At 45.7% G+C, this 20,114-nt stretch overlaps 1 protein-coding gene across 2 annotated transcripts in view; it reads right to left on the bottom strand.

Annotated features, from left to right (window-relative positions):
* Positions 1-1,009: 1,009 nt before the first annotated feature.
* SCAMP4 (secretory carrier membrane protein 4) overlaps positions 1,010-20,114 on the bottom strand; it is a 49,712-nt gene continuing 30,607 nt past the window's right edge. Inside the window, exons 4-7 of one of the 2 annotated variants that reach the window (XM_074978539.1) lie at positions 19,491-19,647; positions 13,424-13,525; positions 6,851-6,968; positions 1,010-5,865 (exon numbers count right to left, since the gene is read on the bottom strand). In XM_074978539.1, coding sequence (XP_074834640.1) covers positions 5,689-5,865; positions 6,851-6,968; positions 13,424-13,525; positions 19,491-19,647 — 554 coding nt within the window. In that variant the 3' untranslated portion in view covers positions 1,010-5,688. The remainder of the gene's footprint in view (positions 5,866-6,850; positions 6,969-13,423; positions 13,526-19,490; positions 19,648-20,114) is intronic. The other variant, XM_074978540.1, reaches the window with a different exon arrangement.

Raw genomic sequence — 20,114 nt, 5'->3', positions numbered from 1 at the left:
AGCACCTTCCCTGTGCTGTTTTCCCCGTCCGATGGCCTGCCTCAGCAGGAGGGCTGATGGCCCGATGCTCCTGGCCTCCGGCGCTTGTTACTGGGACTGGATTGAAGCTGTCCCGCTTGTAGTTTGTTTGTTGTTTTTTTTTTTTTTGAAAAATAACAACCGGCTAACTTGCAGTAGCCTAAGTACTGAAAAACTTTAAAGAAAAACAGTTAAAGCCATTGAATACGCTACTTGGCCTTAGCCTAGTTCGGATTCCGTCTGCAGCCGACGGCGGTTAAGAGGAACTGGCGGGGACTGGATCGCGCACGTGGCCGGGAGCGCGCGGGGGAGTGGCGCGCACCGGCGCATGCGCGGTCCGGCAGAAACTGCTTGGAAGATCCGATCTGCGGCGCCGGGCGAGCCCGACACCTAATGTGGAGCACCCACGGGGACACTCGAAGAAGAATGTATTGCTGCAGGGGGAAGACAAATGTGCCCCTCTCCCTGTACAGCAGTGCATAACCAACTGTAGTGATTCTCCCTCTTAGAGTATCAGGATACGCCAGACTCCAGAGGTGGAAGAAGTACCCAAAAAGTTACCTGAGTGAAAGTACAGCTGCTTTCACTTCTTTACTTGAGTACAATAAAAATGTGAGTGTGTGTATACTTTTACTCAAGTAGTTTTTCAGAGGGACATAGGTGACTTGTACTTAAGTCTTGGCCGTCACTCGATAACGAGTAGGACATCTTCATATCACCTTCCTGGTTATACTTCAGTATATTCCCCACGGAGCAGCTGTACTTTTACTCATTTAAGTTTTTGAGTACTTTTTCTACCTCTGCCAGAATACTACTGCAAGCACCTCCCATCCCAGCCAGACTGTCCACTACCTTCAGCAGGAGTTCCTGCAGGCTCTGCCTATGCAGATCAGGCCCGTGGGCAGGGCACCAGTGCTCTGATCTAATAACACAACACACCCAGCATGTCCAAACCCCAGCTCAAGAGCTTAGATTAAATCCAACAAACAAAGACAGGAAAAGCAAAACATTTGAATTTTATTTAACATGAATTCTCCAGCATGCTGTAATTCAGCATTAAATACAGCTATGTGAAAGGGCAGTGCACAAACATGTATTGTGGAGATCAACACAACTCATGCTCTAGATCCAGCACAGCATTAGCAAGCAAGTTACAAAAGCCACTGTATTGCTGTTGGAAAACACATATCTGCTAACCCTGCACTCATCCCAGGGGGTATAAACTCATTAGGGTTATGTCATAAGCAGAGAGTACAAAATCCAATTATTTACAAGCACAGGGAAAAGCAAACTGCTCAGCCAAGTTTAACCATTCTGTTACAAAGCATTCATGTTTTGAGCTCAGGAAAAAATGCACACGGGTGCTGGAATGTTGCAGAAAGTCAGGCAAACAAGCAGATGCAGATTATAACCTGGGCCACGCACACACCAAGATGACTTGATCTTCCCCAGCTGTAGATGCATGAGCGTAATATAAAAGTGAACCAAAACTTGGGGATTGAAAACCACCTCGTCCCCCCAGCGGCAAGCCACCATACAACACAACGAATCACTAACAGTGCAAAGAGGTGCATTAGAATTAGAGCCTCTCCATCTCATTGCGGAGAGTCAGCACCAACAGCACCACATGTTCTTTATACCCTGCCTAAATGGTGCCGAGGGTCTTGTGCTCTAAAGAACCCATACAGTGAATTTCACTCTGGGGCCAAATTATAGTTCCACTAAGTCAACAGCAATTGCAAAGCCAGAATGTAGGTCTTGGTGAACACACGAAATGGGGCTGCAATGTGGACAGAAGGCAATAATTTTGACCTGCTCTTCTGGCTCCAAGTGAAATGGCTGAAGGTAAGCAACCTCGAGGATGTGCCATTAATTTAAAAAAACCACTGCAAGTTGCGTGTGTTGGGATACCTGTTTGAATTCCACACACAGCATAAGCCTATTTATCCCAAGGCTGATCAATAGCCTCCTCAAGCTCTAACTCCTGTCAGTGCAATTTATCTCTGCAGAGGAACAGCTTGAGTCCTAGGTGCTTCTTAGGAAAGGCAGAGTTGTCCAGTTCATGAAGCACTGAACTAGGACTCAGGATATATTGGTTCTATTCCCAGCTGTGCCATTGGCCTTCTGGAAGGCTGAAGCACAGAAAACTGACTTCTCAGGGGTTCCCCATCTGCAAAATGGGCCTAATGGTATCGCCTTTGTAAAAGGACATTGCAAAGGCCTACAGCTGAAAAGCACTAAGAGAGGATACATTAACTAGGGAATATGCCTTGCACTGGGCCACAGCAAAAAGTTGAGTTTCACTCATGATGCATTATTCCTCTACTTGTCCAACACTTCCATTCCCCAGAAGGCTTTGGTGTATTTGTAAGAGAGGGAAATCATGAGATCTAGTTACCCCCATTCACCATTTTCTTCCAAGCACCTAAGAATATGTACATACCTCCAAGGAATCAGGCTCTTGTCACTGAGCACAAAATGAGGATTTATTTAACTCCTGCAAGGAAAACAACAAAACCTCACAGACAACACAAAGCATCCCACACAACATCATGCGAAACAAAAATTGAAAGTTGGCTAAGTCCAGGTTAACAATTCTCCAAAACATTGGTAGTTCCTTACAAATCTAATGTAAACATTACATTTATAAAAATATAGCTATGATTCCAAAAATAAGCCACAACAGTTCTGGCAGCACACATTGATTGAGTCAACTTTCTGGAATTACAGCTTGCCCTCAGGCACCCCACACTAAAAAGAAAGGCCAAGAGGAGTGGAAGAAATTCCGTGCCTCCCAGGATGTGGAGGCTTCCCAATATGGCGAATTACAGGCAGAGCTCCTGTTTTCATTAACAGGACCCAAGCACTGAGAATTTTGACGCACTCCTGGGCAACATGTTCGTATTTCCAGGGAGTTAAACAACATGCAGTTCTCTTTCACCATCCTTTTGATGGCTGGCATGCAAAGAATATCCATGCAACACTCCACACAAGATGAAGGCAACTCAAAGTTCGGCAACATGATTGGGCTATATTCTGTTAGCAAAGCTCCAAGCATCTGTCCTTGTGTTTATGAGCAAATTACACACACACACACACACACACACACACACACACACACCCTCCCACCCGTGTTAGGAATGTGTTAGAGGCCCAGCTAAGACTGGCTTTGCAGCAATGGGAAATGTTTGTAAACCAAAGTTCAAAGAGGGTTTGGCCTCTAGTGGTAGTCAGTCAATTGCTTTTTCCTTTGGCCCATCTGGTAAAAAAGATGTCACGCAAATTCCAAGGTAATGCATTTCACTTAATATTTACAATCTATGCATTTAGGATAAAATTAAGAAGAAAGTGGGGAAGGGTCACTGGAGGGAGAATTCTCCCCTAAGAGCTACTATTTTATTGAATAAGGCACTTACAAACTAAGACCATTTTCAAAAGATCATTTGCAGACGGATTCCATTCAGCAGGGAAAGCTTCTCAAAGCCGTTCAGAGGCAGATTCTGTTTCCAGTTACTCAGTATAAATTTGGCTTAACTCCACTGATAATTATGGAGTTACTCTGGATTCCCATCAGAATGGAAGAGCCTAATCCAGGACTAATCTAGAGATCTGAGCAAGTACCAAACCTGCCTTTACTCACTCTTGGAAGTTAAAGGCTCTTAGCTCTTTGCAGGATCTTTAGCCAAGACTTTCAAAACTGCTGAAGAGTTTGGAGGTTCAGTTCCAGCAGATTTAATGGGAATCATGCATCCAAATCTCACAGGCTGATTGGCAACATTTTAGTAGCAGATTTTTAAGGAGAAAATGGAAACTGCAGCTTTTAGTGCTAGGGCTGATGTAGTGTAAAAGGGAAAGGAATTCAGCTGCTCTGCCTACAGATTCCAACACTGGTGACATGAGAACAGAAAAGGATGGAAGTCAGCACAATGACTTACCCTAGGCCAGAGCTACACAAAAACATTCTGCCAGCATAGTTCTGTTGATTGGGAATGTGATATGAAACACCTGATGACCACCCCACCTCCTCAGCCAACATAGTTATGTCAGCAAACCTCTCAGTAGAGATACAGCTAAGCAGATCCAAGAGTGCTTCAGTCAAGGCAGCTAATGCCATTCAGAGTGGTGGTGTCAGAGAATCTTCCATCTCCATATTATGTCTACACTAGGGTACCCTGTCAATACCGTTATACCATCAAAGCATTTGTAGTGTAGACAAAGCCTAGATTACAGCAAGGAAAAACCCTTCCAACAGATCCTCTCTCTTCCCTTCAACCAGCTTCTTTGGGAAAGACAGTAACACCTCTCTGCCTCTACGCTGAAGTAGAGAGAGGAGCTCATTACACACCAGTACAGCTGGCTGTGTAAATGGGCAGCGGCCCTGCATAACTAAAGGAAGGATATTTTACAACATTATTATTCTTTTTGTAGACAGGTGACATGTTGCAGGAGAACAAATTTACAAGCATAAGAAATTAGGGGTCATAGTCAGATCGGAGCCACGTCAAAGTAAGCGATGGATTAATCCTGACTTAGAGACTCCCTAATCACACAGATCATTCTTTGTATTCAGATTTGTAAAAGTTAGCTAGCACTTCGTTACAGAACTGTAGCTGAAGATTATGTACGGCATAAGGATGTCAATGGGATGAGATGTTATCAGGAGGAGATAGCTGGTGCCAGCTCAAAACCTAAGCACCGAATAAGTGGGATTTAAATGCTGCCTAGGTCTTATAATGGTTATTTTACATAAGAGTGAATGTAACTGATTCAATCTGAGCCAAAGCCCAATGAAGTCTGTGCCCACTGAAGTCCGTGATTCTACTGGTTTTCAATCATGCCATTGGCAAGCCAGGGTAATAGACAAGTGAGACGAACTAGTACTTTCAAAGCATGTTTACCTTATTAACAAACAAAAAACAAACCACCTTTGAGGCTGGGGAAAAAACAAGAGTTCTATTAGCAGGATACCTCACCAGCTGAGAGGAGGTTCTGCTGGACACTGTACCTGATTAGTAATCACTCATTGTGGGCAAAGTTATCCAAAGCATTCTCTCACTACACAGAGCTCAGGAGAAGGTTACAGACCTTCAAAGGCTTTATGAACAGTAAGGGAGCCCTGGCAACCACTTTCAATGGTACTAGCACAAACAAAAACAGGAATAAAAATCCCACCAGACAACACATTTCCCTATGAAAAACAAATTCCAGAAGATTCATCCGGAGATGTCAGTTGATGCCCATTTTCGATTGTGTCTCCTGCTTGGTAACAGGAAGATCATGGTGGTGTGTTGTGCATCAGTGAAGAAAGAACAGGGCAAGGGGAAGAGCATCTTAAAGCATTCTTTGCAGAGGGGAAACCAGACTTTTCCACGTGCTAATCACTGAAGGCTATCCCCAAGCAAGGGCAGCAAATAGTTCCTCTGCTTGCAGCAAGGTAAATACTGGCAACTGTGCACCAAACAACACGTTCCAACAGAGATGTGCAAAGCCCTGGAGACAATGGGCTGAGTGCACAGATTTTTCTGCAGTCACAGAGAGGAGGGGATTAAAAAACCCTTCAAAATGATGGGGGGTGGGTGGGAATAAATGATCTCTTCAAATAATAAAAATGGTAATAATAATGAGACCAAAAAGAAAAGTTAATCCAGGCAGTTTGACAGCTGTTCCTGTTCAAGGCCATTGACTTCCTGTGGGATAGTTGGGTACAGTGGGATACTGTGGCAGACTGTTTCCAGAAAAGTTATTGTACTGAGCTTCCCTGCTCGGGGGGTCCCTCCATGAGCCGCTGTTCCATTCGTCCTGGGCTTTCTGAAAGCTTCCTCCAGCCCCTCGGTAAATTTTATGTACCTAATAGGTAATCAAAAGAGCAAGCAAAGAATCAGCAGTAAGTATCTAACTCCTTTTCCAGTAGGGGCTAAGGTCCCTTTGTTTATGTCTAATATACTATAATATACTTCCCTAGAGCTGTCCCACATATCTGGTAATCTCTGTTCAAGTGTCCAGGTTCCAAAAGGAGCAAGGGCACTATGAACAGACCAGCACATCAAATCACAACAGGAAAGCCATTAGATGAGGTCTACGCCAAAGTCTTCTAACCCACGCAGCACTGGGACTAACTCAGGTTGGGGAATTGCATAGTAGTCATATTAGAAGCAGTCTGTCCAAACTAGGTCAGTTTACCTATAACTCAGTGTTACTGAAACTGCTGTATAACAGACTAGCAAAAGTTGGACACAGGATAGGAGAATTGCATAGCTTAGTGTAGAGGTGCAGGATGAAGAGTGACTTTTCAGCCATCTTACCACACAGATGACGACCACCATGTGACTGGAGTGGCACAAACCATGATCTCAAAGAGGACACTATACTCCCACATTGCAGAGGTAAACGGTCATGATGTCAGCTGCTCTGAGGTAAAACACATTTTGCTGGACTTGGGTTTGTTTGGCTTTTCTCCTCCCAGGAAGTGCAATAGAAACACTGTGGTGAAGTCTCTCCTGTTGTACTGACCAGGCACTCTCCAACTTACCTGGTAGGGTCTTTTTCCTTAAAGTGGTCTGGGGAAGGAATCTCCCACTCTCTCATTGGGTGGGTCTCAAGTGGTTTGATTTTCAGAATCAATGGCTGTCTATGGATTCATGCTGGGAAGGAGACAGTTGCATTGCATGGAAAGAACTCTCAATTGCACTCTCTTTCATCCTGATTTGCCCTATCGGATCTGGCATGGCTGAGGGAACAGCCCTCTCACTGTCTGAGCTGGCTATTCACTTTAACTTCGATGCACAGGATTGATAGCGATACCCCAGTCAGAAAGACGATTAAAAGTACTTACCTTTAGGAGATAGAAGAACATCCCAACGGCAGACATTGTAAACATTATGGCTGGAAACAGCATGAATACAGCAGCTGCAACATTGGTACTGAAAAACATAGTGGCTGCCAACCATCCACTGAAAGAGAGTGAAACACAGAAGCATCACTGTAGTTTCCGTTTTCAGTCTCATTGTCAGAGAGGTTGTTTCTACCCTCAGCCTGAAAAAAAATCGAGTGAGTTGTAAAATTCTGGAAAACAAATGGAAAGGTAAGAACGAGGGCAAAAACCAGATGCAGCCCAGGTAAAGCTGCTGCTGCTTCATATCCCTATTCACGAACCTCAAGTCCTCACTGGCAACACCGACTACTGTTTGAATGCCAAGCTGCTAGAGAAAGCCAGCTGAACGGGAAGGTTTTAAGAGGCGAACATCCATCCATCAGGGACCCAGATTTATCTTCATTTGTGCAGACGTAATACGTACCAGTGTGGAATCAAGCTGGGGTTAAAAAAAAAGATGGTTACGTCCCTTCCATAACCGCTGTTCTTCGAAATGTGTTTCTCACGTCCATTTCCAGAGTGGTGTATGCACACTGCATGCGCTGTCATAGGAGGATTTTGCCCCCCAGCAGCATCCAGTCAGCCATTTGTGGAGCCCCCTGGAGAGGCACAGTTATGGTGCTGGACATATACTACTGCCAACCCCTCCTCCACTGAATTCCTTCTTGATGGAAGGCCACCAATAGTCTTATCCAGCAGTGGAGAAGGTGGGAGGGAATGGACATGAGCAATGCATCTCAAAAAACAACAGTTATGGAAGGTACATAACCATCTTTTCATCTTTGAGTGATTGCTCACATCCACTCCCAGAGTGGAAAGTCCCAAGCAACACACGAGTGGAGGGAGTTGGATTACTGAGAGACTAAGTGGACAACAGCTCTGCTAAATGTGGCATTGTCCCAAGACTGCATGTGAATTGTGTAATGTGCAGTGAAAGCTCTACAAATGTCTCAGATTGGCACAGGTCCTATGTAGGCCATTGAGGTGTACTGAGCTCACGTCGAGTGTGCACTCAGAGCCAGAGCAGTCAGGTTGGCTAAAATGTAGCATAACTTAATGCAGGCAGTGAGCCAGGTTGAGATGTGTTGTGATGAAATTGGAGGTCCCTTCATTCCATCTGTGATCCAGACAAAAAGTTGAGTTGTCTTTCTGAAAGCCTTTGTTCATTCTACCTAAAGAGCCAGCACCCTTGTCGTGTCCAGAGAGTGAAGGGCCTATACTCTGATGGGAGTTTGAGGAAAAAAAAATAGGTAGAAATGTTGTGATTCGTATCCACGACCACCTTGGAGAGGAAGGCTGGGGGTGGTCTTAACTGTACTTCGTTAACTGTAGAAGATGATATAATGGGGTTCAGACGTAAGCCTGCTCAGTTCCAAGACTCTGCAGGCTGACATAATCTCTACTAAATAAACAACCTTCCAAGATAGGTAGAGTAAGGAACAAGCAGCTAATGGTTCAAAACAGCAGCCCCATGAGCTTAGATAACACTAGGTTAAAGTCCCATTAAGGGAGTGGCTGTCACATGTGAGGAAATGCCTAGCCCTATGTCTACTCTGTGCAAGCACCTCACTGCCATTGGGTCAATGAAGACCATGCAATGGTCCACCCAGGATGGAAAGGTGAAACTACTGCAAGGTGTTCCCGGAACAAGGATACCGCTACTCCCGGATATCTTAGGCGAGGAACCTCAAGTGAAAAAAACAAAAAAGGAGACACTTCTCATTCCCTTCACACACCAGCCCCAGTACATTTTGTGGGCCACTCTAAGCTCTGGGGCTGGTGTGTGAGGAGAATGAGGGGGTTCAGTGTGGGAAGAATCTGCCAAGAAGCAGGCTGGGAATTGGGGGTCTGGGCGGGACGGTTCTGAGGGAGAGAGGAGTGTGGGATCTGGGCAGAAGGGGGTGCAGGAGCTGGCAGCATGGGGGTGCAAAGTTGATGATAGGGAGAGTGCAGGAAGGGGATGAAACAGGGATCTGGATTGAATGCAGGAGTGGCCTGGGGGCATGGGTAATGGGGGTGCACTTACCTGGCCAGCATCCCCAGACACATGACTCTGCACCCCCTTTGTCCAGAGAGTGATGCCTGGAAATGGGGCAATCACAGAAATGGGAGCAAGCTTCTGAGCAGCACTGCTGAGGCCACTGCTGTTCCCCATCCCCTTCTCACCAGTGGCAGTCGTGCAACGCCAAGCTGCTCCCTTGCTCCCACCTTAGCAGAGCCAGTGGTCTGGATCCAGCCCTGGCTTGCCTGAACTGGCCTGCAAGGCTCTTGGCTCCATGCCCCCAACCATGCTGCAGGCTGGATGCTATGGATCCAGATCCAGACAAGCCACAGGCCAGATCTGAACTGGGCTGGGAGTTCCCCACTCGTCTTAGGCATGGTATGTAATCCAGGATCTGAGTGATAGACGTGTATGGGCTGGATTCTGTTCTGTAATGCCCAGGCTGAGAATCTGGACCACTTGGCCATGTAGGTGGCACAAGTAGATGGTTTTCTGCTAACAAGAAGGCTGTGCTGCAGTTTGAGGGAACATATCAATTCTCTAGAGTTCAGCCATAGAGGAGCCACGCAGTGAGGTGGAGAGACTGTAGGCCATGGTCCTGTGTCAGGAGAATGGGTTGTAATGGGAGAAGAACAGGATCATCCACTGAGAGACTCATTAGGTTGGAGAACCAATGCTGCCTTGGCCAAGCCAGGGCTATCAGCATTATGGACACAGTGTCCTGGCAAATTTTCAGGCGGTCCCTATATATTAGTGGGATCGAGGGAGATGAGTATAGGAAGCTGCCCAACCATGGGTCAAGAACGCATCTGACAGGGAACCATGGCTGTGGCCCATGAAGAGAATGCATGGCATTTTCTGCTGAGTCAAGATGTGAAGAGGTCTATTTGGGGAGCACCCCACCTTCAGAAAAGTGAATGGGTGACGCTTGGTTGAAGAGACCACTTGTGCGAGATGAAAGAGCACTTAGGTGGTCTGCCAACTTGTTTTGTGCCCCCAGCAGATGAGAAGCTTGGAGGGAGAAGTCACATAGTATGATCCCCTCCTGGCACAGGAGATGAGTGTGTGTGCCTGTGCATGGTGGTAGTGCTGTCAGTGAGGACCGACACTGAGCAATTCTGTACGTGTGTTACGAAGGTTCTGCAAGCCAGATGTACAGCTCTGAGCTCCTTTAGGTATATATGGAATTGAATCTCCTCCGGAGACTACATGCCCTGAGTTCAAAGTGTGCCAAGGTGTGCTCGCCAACCCAACACTGAGGCATCTGTTATAAGAACCATATAGAGTGCTGGGGCAGTGAAAAGAATATTCCTAGCATACACAATGAGCTGATTCAGCCACCACTGGAGAGACTCCAGGACCTGTGGAGGGATGACTACCATCTGATCGAGACTGCCCCTGTTGGTACATCTTGGAGAGCCAAATTTGCAGCAGTTGTTGAAGACAGGCATGCTGGACCACAAAGGTGCAGGATGACATATGCCCTAGGAGAACCAGGCAGCATCAGGAGGTTGGGGTGGGGAAGAGCAGGAGAGACTGGATCAGGTCTCAAACAGCCAGAAAATGAAACGGGGGAAGTGACACTGTAAGTGATGTTGAATTGAGAACTGCACCTATAAATTCTATCTTCTGGCATGGCACAAGAGTCAACTTTTGTACATTGAGGAGTAAACCTAGACTCTGAAATGTTTGTAGAGCATTGTGCATAGCCCTTTGAACTGGGTGGCACACCAGTCCCTTGGATAATGAATTGTTTAGATATGGGTGTACCTGGATACCCTTTTTCATGAGGTGGGTTGCCACCATGGCCACATGTTTCTTAAAGACATTCAGGGCTGACAAGAGGCCAAAAGGTAGCACTGTGAACAGATAATGGTCCCGGCGCAGGACAAAATGAAGAATGGGCCTAGTGCACCGTCTGATTGAAATACGAAAGTCGGCATCTTTTAAACTGAGGGAGGCATACCAGTCACCCAGATCCAGAGAGGGAATTATAGTGGCAAGGGAAATCATTCAAAACTTTATTTTTCTTTTGTACTGGTTCAGGCCACAGAGGTCTAAAATAGGGTTGACACCTCCCCTCACCTTTAGGATCAGAAAAAAAATCAACAGCAGGAACCCCTGCCCATGTCCACCTGGAGAACCCACCCTATGGCTCTGAGTTGCAGGAGCGAGAGTACCTCCAGCTAAAAATGCTCGTGAGAGGGAGGGAAGGAAGAAAGTTGAAGGGCATAAGCCAGTTGTTCCCTGTCTAGAACCCATCTGTCAGTAGTTACGTGGTTCCAAGAAGGCAAAAAAATGGGATAGCTAGTTGCCAAACATGGGGGAAAGATGCAGGAAATGAAGTGGTAGGATGTCCCTTGACTGCACCTTCAAAATCGGTTTTTGGGAGCAGGGTAATATCTAGAACTCCCCTGATTTTGATTGAGGAGTTTGGGGGCCTCCTTTGGTCACCACAGAAAGTGCCTCTGAATTGGTCATTGCAGTGACATAGCTAGTAGGCCAGCACATAATGGGGTGGAGGAGAGGTGGTTTCAAAAGTTTCTGTTGGGTTGCAGGCATATGCAATCCTAAGGATTTTAACGTAGACTGTGACTTTCAGATTTATGATCCTAGAATTGGTCTCTTCGGAGAAGAGAGAAAACAATTGAAGGGGAGGTCTTGAATTATCCGTTGTACCTCAGATGGTAGGCTTGGGACCTGGAGCCAAGAATTTCTATGAACGACCACCCATATGGCTACAGATCATGTTGCTATATCTGCCAGAGGAAATGCTGCTCTCTGTTCTCTCTCTAGTGATGGAAGCATGCAGTTCTCCACATCATCAGGACTTAATTTCCCCTCAAAAAAACCTATGTCCTTAAATTGAGCTAACAAACTCAGATATTATGACCACCTGCAGGGATATGCAGGAGATTATTTGGCCCTCCTTGAAAGTAGCTGAGAACTCTGGCTTAGACTATGGCACTGGTGCCGAAGAGGCTGGAGGCACATCTGAATCGGCCATGGGGCTGTGTTTCAGTGCTGAAGCAGGTTTAAGGTCAACAGTCTTAGTGTGGTCAGGGCATCTTCATGACGTACCTGCACCTTGGCGAAAATGGAGGTCTAGAAGAATATTGGCACTGAAAAGATCTGTCCTTTGGTGCTGAGAAATCCCATGCTGATGCTGGTGTGCTGGAAACCAAGTGTGCTGGTGCCAGCCCTGGTGCTGCACGCATCAGCTGCAGTTGCAATACAGCCTCCATGAAGAGAGGAAGACTGAGATGATGGTCTCTTTCTGTCTGCGCTTTCAAGCCCTTAGAGATTTTATGCCTGGCAATGTGGCGCAACTTTCCCAGGCACTTTAGATAGGAGTTGTGTGGCTCTCATGTGGGCATAGGCTTTCAAGAGGACGCACTCAGCTGGAAGCCATGGAATCAAAGCATGCCCTGGGCCTGAGGTGGGAGGATGGAGAACTCTTGGAAAGAGCAAGTATCAGAGGGGTAGCCAGGTTAGTGTGGATCTGTAACAGCAACGAAGGGTCCTGTGGCACCTTATAGACTAACAGAAAAGTTTTGAGCATGAGCTTTTGTGAGCGAAGACTCGCTTCATCAGATGCTGGTCATGGAAATCTGCAGGGCCAGGTATAAATAAGCCAGAGCAAGGGTGGGGATAACAAGGTTAGCTCAGTCAGGACGGGTGAGGCTTACTACCAGCAGTTGATCTGAAGGTGTGAACAACCTCGGGAGGGGAAGCTGCTTTTGTATTTAGCCAGCCATTCACAGTCTTTGTTTAATCCTGAGCTGAGGGTGTCAAATTTGCAGATGAATTGTAGCTCAGCAATTTCTCTCTCTTTTAAAATTTCAAGGCCAGACTCCAAAGAGAAGTCTTTGCCTCCTGGGTCACTGTGAGGAGTAGTGGTTAAACACAGAACTTTACGTAGCACTTTCTTTTCTGTTATTCTAGCTTCAGCAGCATTTGCATCCTGGGCTCTAAAGATGGCAGGTTAAATTACCACCTAAGCAGGGAAGATGGTTAACATACCCTCCAATTATTATTTAAGGATGCACCTGGGAACTGGTGATGAAGTGAAACTTATGTGCAGATGGAAGACAGTAAGAAAGGATAAGAACATCTCCTCATTCCACCCTTGTTGCAAACTCAAGTGTGGCTTCTCCATTGAAATAGTGTGGGCATCTGGAGGGAGCAATGGTTATTTGTGTGGGGCAGGGAAGGAACATCTAGACCAGAATGAACAGCAGGATGAAAATCCTATGCAGGCTAAAATCATGTAATACATTTAGTTGTTACCTTAGGGAGGTGAGAGGAGCTGAGAACATGCTTTCATTCCAACCAACACCCCATTTTCATTTTACCCCTTTCTCTATCATTGCCTCCAACTCCCACAAACCACTTCCACCCACATCAGCAGCATTTAATACAGGTAAACGTGAAATGTCAGCTGAATCTAAGGGACAAAATTTCTTCAGCAAGACTGAGAGAAGACACGTACGGAGTGCTCCATTCAAAGAACATGGGAACATCCTGCTTACCATGCTCCCCAGCCGGAGATACCAATTGCTTGTATGATAGTCAGAACAAACTGGGCACCGAAGATGAAGAAAAAGGCCATAAAATTAAAAGAGCTGTCTGACCTGTAAAATGAGAGAGGATGTTAGGGAGAATGCATGGCGTTTATAACCTTGTACCATTCCATGTCACTATATCTGGTTCCTAACTCCTTCCCATACACACACATCCTGAAGCAACGGATTCCTACTTGCTTTGTACCTTGAAGGCTCTCTGCTCTCTCTCTAGTGATGGAAGCATGCAATTATCTGCATCATCAGGACTTAATTTCTCCTCAAAAAAACCTATGTCCTTAAATTGAGCTAACAAACTCAGATGTTATGACCACCTGCAGCAAGTCATGCTGTTGTCCACCAATAGCTGAGCAGCCTCTGGCGGAAGAGAAGACACTGCATTATTCTGATTGCATGACTAAACTCAAAGCAGTTAAATGTCTGTGCTTTTCATAATTCAACCCATCCACTCGTGAAAAGGCACAAGGCCATGGGAACACAAGGGCACAAGTGCTGGCATCCAGACAGATCTTGTAGGTGCATTACATGCAAATATTGAGAAGAAACCTAGCTGGGAAAATCCCTGTTGCCCTTTGTCGTCAGTTCACATGCCTATGGTTAAGGAGATAAGCCAGCTCTGTGATGGATAAGCAAGAAAAACAGCTCTGGCAGCCATGCAGAGAGTGCATTTGAGTGTAATGAGGTGGGAGGAATGAAGTGGTTTTCAGAGGGAAAACTGCTTTTTTAACTCCACACCTGGCCAGGTCGGGCAGGTGCCAAACTATTCAATTAGGTCAGCAGAATCTATGTTGATGGTCCAGGTATTCTTGGTGGATACCAAAATGAGGTGTGCTTCAGGGCCTCTCCATCATTTGATGCAACAGGACCAGATCTCCAGCCGTATCGTACTGCCATGGTAGCCCTGATGGTAACAGCAAATGAACTGCATTCATCTAGTAATGCCACTTACATTAGTCAGCAATTCTTAGAACAATGACATTCCTTGCCAAAGCTGAAGTTTATCTCTGGACAGACTCAAACCTGGTGACCTACTATATTTTTACATCAAATGCACTGAATTCTAGAAACAAGGAAGGCCCGTGTTCTAGGCCAGATTTACAAAGGTATGTAAGCACACAGAGATGCAGAGAGGAGCTTTAGTAAATCCCTATTTTACCTAAGCAGGTCAGGTGCCTAACTTAAGGAGAATTAAGAACCCAACTCATTTAGTTGCTTATGTAATTCTTCCCAGGAACATATCTGTATCTTTAGGCACCTAAATACAACTGTAAATCTGGTATGAAATGGCAAAAGCAGATGAATGGGACTGACCTTAGATAAGTTGGAACCCTTCGGGACTGATTGTTTTTGCACCTCACGCAATCATTTACACCAGTGCAAAGTCTGCGTAAACTTTCACCAATGGCTACACAAAGAGCAGGTCAATGGAAGACTTGGCCCCCTGTGTGAAAGAGTCTGGATAGCCTGGGTTAAATAATGCTAAAGAAGAGTGAAATGGCACCTTCATGGCACTCTGCTTCCGGATACCGGATTTGAGTATACAGCATATTTACGGTGACAGAATTACCTTAAACATGGACTGCGTCTCAATACTGAAACCAAATCACAATGCAAGGACGATGTTCCAGGATGGACCATTAAATAGACTATAATCTAGCAACAGTGAAAAAAATCTCACTTTGAAGGGGTATAAGGGAATCAGCTACAGCAGTGGTTTTTCAACCTGGGGCCTGCAGACTGTGTCTAAGAGGTCTGCAAAGGACTGTAGTTACCACAGAATAGTGGTTCCTAGCCTGTGGTCTGCAGACTCCTCGGGATCACAGACTACGTATACATTTTCCAGATGAGTCCTCATCTCCTTTAGAAAATTTTGAGAGGTGAACTTGGGTACAGTATTCCTTTCTCAGAAAGAATTTCCCTGATTAAAGAAAATAGAGGCAGAAAGCCTTGCCTAAACAAATGTTACACTAACTACTCTACAGGTTGCCAGTCTGTCCCCAGGACATTGATTTCAAATACTTCTATGTAAACAGGATGATCTCATAGGCCTTCCAGCAGTCAACAGCACAAACACAAACAGAATTAAATAAACAGCAGTCACGTAGCACTTTAAAGACTAGCAAAATGGTTTATTAGGTGAGCTTTCGTGGGACAGACCCACTTCTTCAGACCATAGCCAGACCAGAACAGGCTCAGCCTGTTCTGGTCTGGCTATGGTCTGAAGAAGTGGGTCTGTCCCACGAAAGCTCACCTAATAAACCATTTTGCTAGTCTTTAAAGTGCTACGTGACTGCTTTTTGTTTTGATAGTGTATAGACTAGCACGGCTTCCTCTCTGTTAGAATTAAATAAATAACTAGAAACTGACTACACAAACCCCAGAGGCAAGCAATGCAGAGGAGTAATTTTTCCCAGACTTTGGAATGAAAAGTGCTTTCTGACCAGAGTTCAGATAGCAACTTGGAAACCCCAGGAACTTTTGAATTAGCAAAGGGGGAGGGAGGGCAGGGAGACCAAAAATAGCCCAATAAACTAAGACTTCTCAGATTTCATTTTTTACTTTGAGTTTCAGAGGGTTCAAGTCCTTTGCTCTTCATTTCCTAATATATGGAGATATACATATTTCATAGAGTTGGAAGGGACCTTGAGAGGTCACTGAGTCCAGTCCCCTGCACTCTTGGAACAACCAAGCACCATCCCCGACATTTTTTTTTTTTAAATATATGCCCCAGACCCTAAACGGCCTCCTCAAGGACTGAATTTACAACCTTGGGTTTACAAGGCCATTGCTCAAACCATTGAGTTATCCCTCCCCACATCCTAGCCTTCATTTTAGAAGTTATCCTCCTCTGCCTTCCTATAATGTAATTAGCCTAGCTGCTGTGGTTTTATCTATCTCTACTATGTTGGCACACAGTTTGTTATTATTTCAGGTGAGTATTTTGATGCAAATTCAGAAAAAAAACCTTAGCACATACAATCATAGAACAATACAGCTGGAAGAGACCTAAGAAGCCATCAAGTCCAGCCCCCTGCCCTAGGCAGGACCAAACCCCAGCAGATCAGCCCAGCCAGGGTTTTGTCGAGCCGAGACTTACACACCTCCAGGGATGGAGGCTCCACTATTTCCCTAGGCAGACCATTTCAGTGCTTCACCACCCTCCTAGTGAAAAAGTTTTTCCTAATGTTCAACCTGGACCTTCCCAACCGCAACTTGAGACCATTGTTCTGTGTTCTGGCATCCATGACCACTGTGAACAGCCTCTCTCCAGCCTCTTTGCAATGTCCGTTCAGTAAGTTGAAGGCTGTTATCAAATCCCCGCTCAGTCTTCTCTTCTGCAGACTAAGCAGACCCAATTCCCTCAACCTTTCTTCATAGGTCATACGCTCCAGCCTCCTAATTATTTTGGTCGCCCTCCGCTGGACCCTCTCCAGTGTGTCCACATCCTTCCTATAACTGGGGGCCCAGAACTGGACACAGTACTCACCAAAGCTGAATAAAGAGGAATAATCACTTCACTGGATCTACTGGCAATGCTCCTCTTGATGTGCCCTAATATACCATTAGCCTTCTTGGCTACAAAGGCACACTGTTGACTCACGTCCAGCTTAAGTCCTACTGGCATATACTTAAAATTTAGCTTATGCTTTGAATCAGGACCCTCATCTGTGTTTCTATTCCTTTCAGCTATTTCTGAGTTTTTCTAAATTAACTACTACTACAGAATTTGATGATTAACCAATGAAAAAAAATAGCAAAGAAGGCAACTGAGATGGGTGTCCGGGAAAGTAGCTGAGCTAACAGCAATCTGTCAATCCAGTAACATGATGCACTACCTTGGGAAAATAAACTTCCCCTCTCTGCACTTTACTTTTCCTGCACAAAATGGTAATTACACTTAAGTCCCTTGAAGAGATGTTGTGAGTGCTTTGCAATTCCACACAGGCACTAGAGAAATGTAAATGATTAATCTTTAAAAAACGTTAAGTGTTGGATGACTTTAAAAATATATTGCAGCAGTTTGAGAAAAGCTCTTATCTTTGTGGGCTGCTTTTGTTTAAGCAGCCAACCACCCCCTGCAAAAAGAATAGCTAGATGTTGAGGCTAGCAGCAAAAAACAAAACAAAAACAAAATAAAAAACAAACCCATTTCTTTGCAAGTTGTTTCTGGTCAGTTTTCCCACAAAGAACTGAAAAGCAATAAGCTCACACAAGCTTTTAGAAGAATGCCTCTTTCAGTTAGTGATGTGACTGCTTAGGTAACTGCAAAGACATTTAATAATTGCAATAACAACACTTTTATTTTTAAAATATGGATTTCATGTTTGCAAAAGTGCCATGCCAAACCAATGTTAGGATAACCCCAGAAGAGCTCTAACTGCCTGGTCATCAGCAATGCAAGATCTCACTGCAATCTGCCCCCCGCCCATCAGCCCTGCTCTGAAAGGACTTTTTATGGGGAAAAGAGGGAAGTTAAGTTTCTGTGGCCTTTTCAGGCCTGGACCTCCCTGCCAACAAGAGGCCAATTTATGTCAAGGGTAGAATTCTGGGGGCATGGATACTAATCATCATATTCTTCACTGGGAGCTTGCAGGCTGTATCCTTCCCCACTACCTCCACCCATTGTCTGGCTTGTCTATTTAAATTGTATGCACTTTGGTTTTCTGTAGTGCATGTAGAACAATGGGATCTCTTTAGGCCAGGGGTCAGCTCTGGAGCCGCATGTGGCTCTTTAAGGAGTCAGTTGTGGCTCTGGGTGCTGCGGCCACTAAAATGCACGCAGTGGGTTTCACGGCTGTCAGGGTACTTCCATTATTTAAGCAGCGGCAGGGCAGAGAGCTGCCCACGCTGCAGGTGGGGGAAGCGAGCAGGCAAAATGGAGGGAGGGGCAGCTGAGTCTGCTCCTGCTGGAGCCACACAGTCCTGCTGAGGAGGAGGAAGAGGCAGGGAAAGGCCTCCTGGAAGCCGAGTGCAGCTTTCTTTCCTGCAGGGCTGGTACCTGCTCCTGGGCAGCACAGCACCCCCAGCTCCTCCTTGTTTTGCTGCAGCAGCACCTCCTTGTTTCTGCTGGTAGCTTCCAGAGGCTGGAGCTGCATCCCGCAATGCAATCTCAGCTCCCCCAGGACCTGGCCCAGCTTCCCACATGGACCTAGTGAGTCCAGAGCCAGTGCCACTGTGTGGGAAGCAGCTGGGAAAGTTGTAGGCACTTTCTGGCCTGAGAAATTGAAGAGGGGAGGGAGACTCGGAGACCCAGAGTGCTTGCAGGGTGAGATCAGTGTGTGGGCAAGTAAGATCCGAGTTCAGTGGGCAGATTGGGGCAGGGCACGCAGGTGGAGGAGCTCATTGGCTGAGGAAGGCTAATCCTGGGGGTGGGGTGGGGGCATTTTTGAGGGCTGAGGGGGCTAAAGCCTTGAGATCGGGGGGAAGGTTTGTGGGCCGAGGTGAGGGTGGGGGCGGCATGGAGGGTGATGTGAGCATTGCTCCCTCCTGCTTAAGAGCCTATCCCCTATTCCTTGTCCTCATTTACTCTCCAATCCGGGGGTGAAAGTAATTTAAACTTTCTAACTGGTACAAATCGTGTGTGCTGTTCCTAAAATAGCAGTTGCAAAAAGTACAGTTTGAAGTTATTTATTAAAGGACTATCTTGTATTCATATGCACTGTGGCTCCTGAAGTATTGATTTTGTAACTGAATTTTGGGGGAAAAAAAGTCTCTTCTCACTATTTTGGTTGAAGACCCCTGCTTTTGGCACTTCCACCAAAAAAACCAATAGTGGCAACTTTCAGTCGGTCTCTACCTGGGCTGGATTCAAACCAGCCACACTTCAGCTTCACCTATGAACTCCTGAGATTACCAAAAATATCTTAACCAAATATTGTTGTGAACAAAATTTTCCCTTAATCTTTCCCCTGACACATAGCACTGCTTGTGGCCACCATCTTCTTGGCCAACATTTAGTGAACAAATCTCCAAAGAAAGCCTTTTGTTCAAAGGAAGAAGGTGAGCATTCACTTACCGAAAGGCTTTATACACAGGTCGGAACCAGCATATGTAACTGCAGGGGCTGAAGAGGACAAGCCAAAGGATGGCCAAGCCAAAATTGACACCAGGACCACCACCGATCCACCAGGCCAGGCAGCCAATTAGATTCACCACTAGTGTGATGCAGTAAACTATGAGAGAGAACAGGAGGGGAATAAAGTAGTGTTGTTTGCTGGCTTCAAAAGAGAGGAAACAAATGGCCTGTATTATAACAAAATGAGACCCTGCTATAGGAGGAATTGTTAGCATAACGAAGTGACTGGTGGGGATGTTATCAATACAATGACCATGAGGCATGGCTTCTAATGTAATCTGGAAGAACTGGTGGTAGAGATCATCAGCTTTGGAATGGGACGGATACCAGTAGAGGAATCAAATAACTCATTTGGGAGAATTAAAAAGTTATATAGACTCACAGGAGTGGAAGGGATCCAGAGAGGTATTCTAGTCCAGTCCCCTGCATTCACAGCAAGGCTAACTATTAGCAGACCATCCACAACAGGTGTTTGTCTATACAGCTTTTAACAAACCTCCAATGGTGATTCCACAACCTTCTGGGGCAATTTATTCCATGGTTTAACTAGCCAAAACATAGATA

The sequence above is a fragment of the Carettochelys insculpta genome, chromosome 27, assembly GCF_033958435.1.
Source record: "Carettochelys insculpta isolate YL-2023 chromosome 27, ASM3395843v1, whole genome shotgun sequence".
Taxonomy (NCBI): domain Eukaryota; kingdom Metazoa; phylum Chordata; order Testudines; family Carettochelyidae; genus Carettochelys; species Carettochelys insculpta.
The sequence above is the reverse complement of the archived record's forward strand: the minus strand, read 5'-3'. Positions and strand labels throughout refer to the sequence as shown.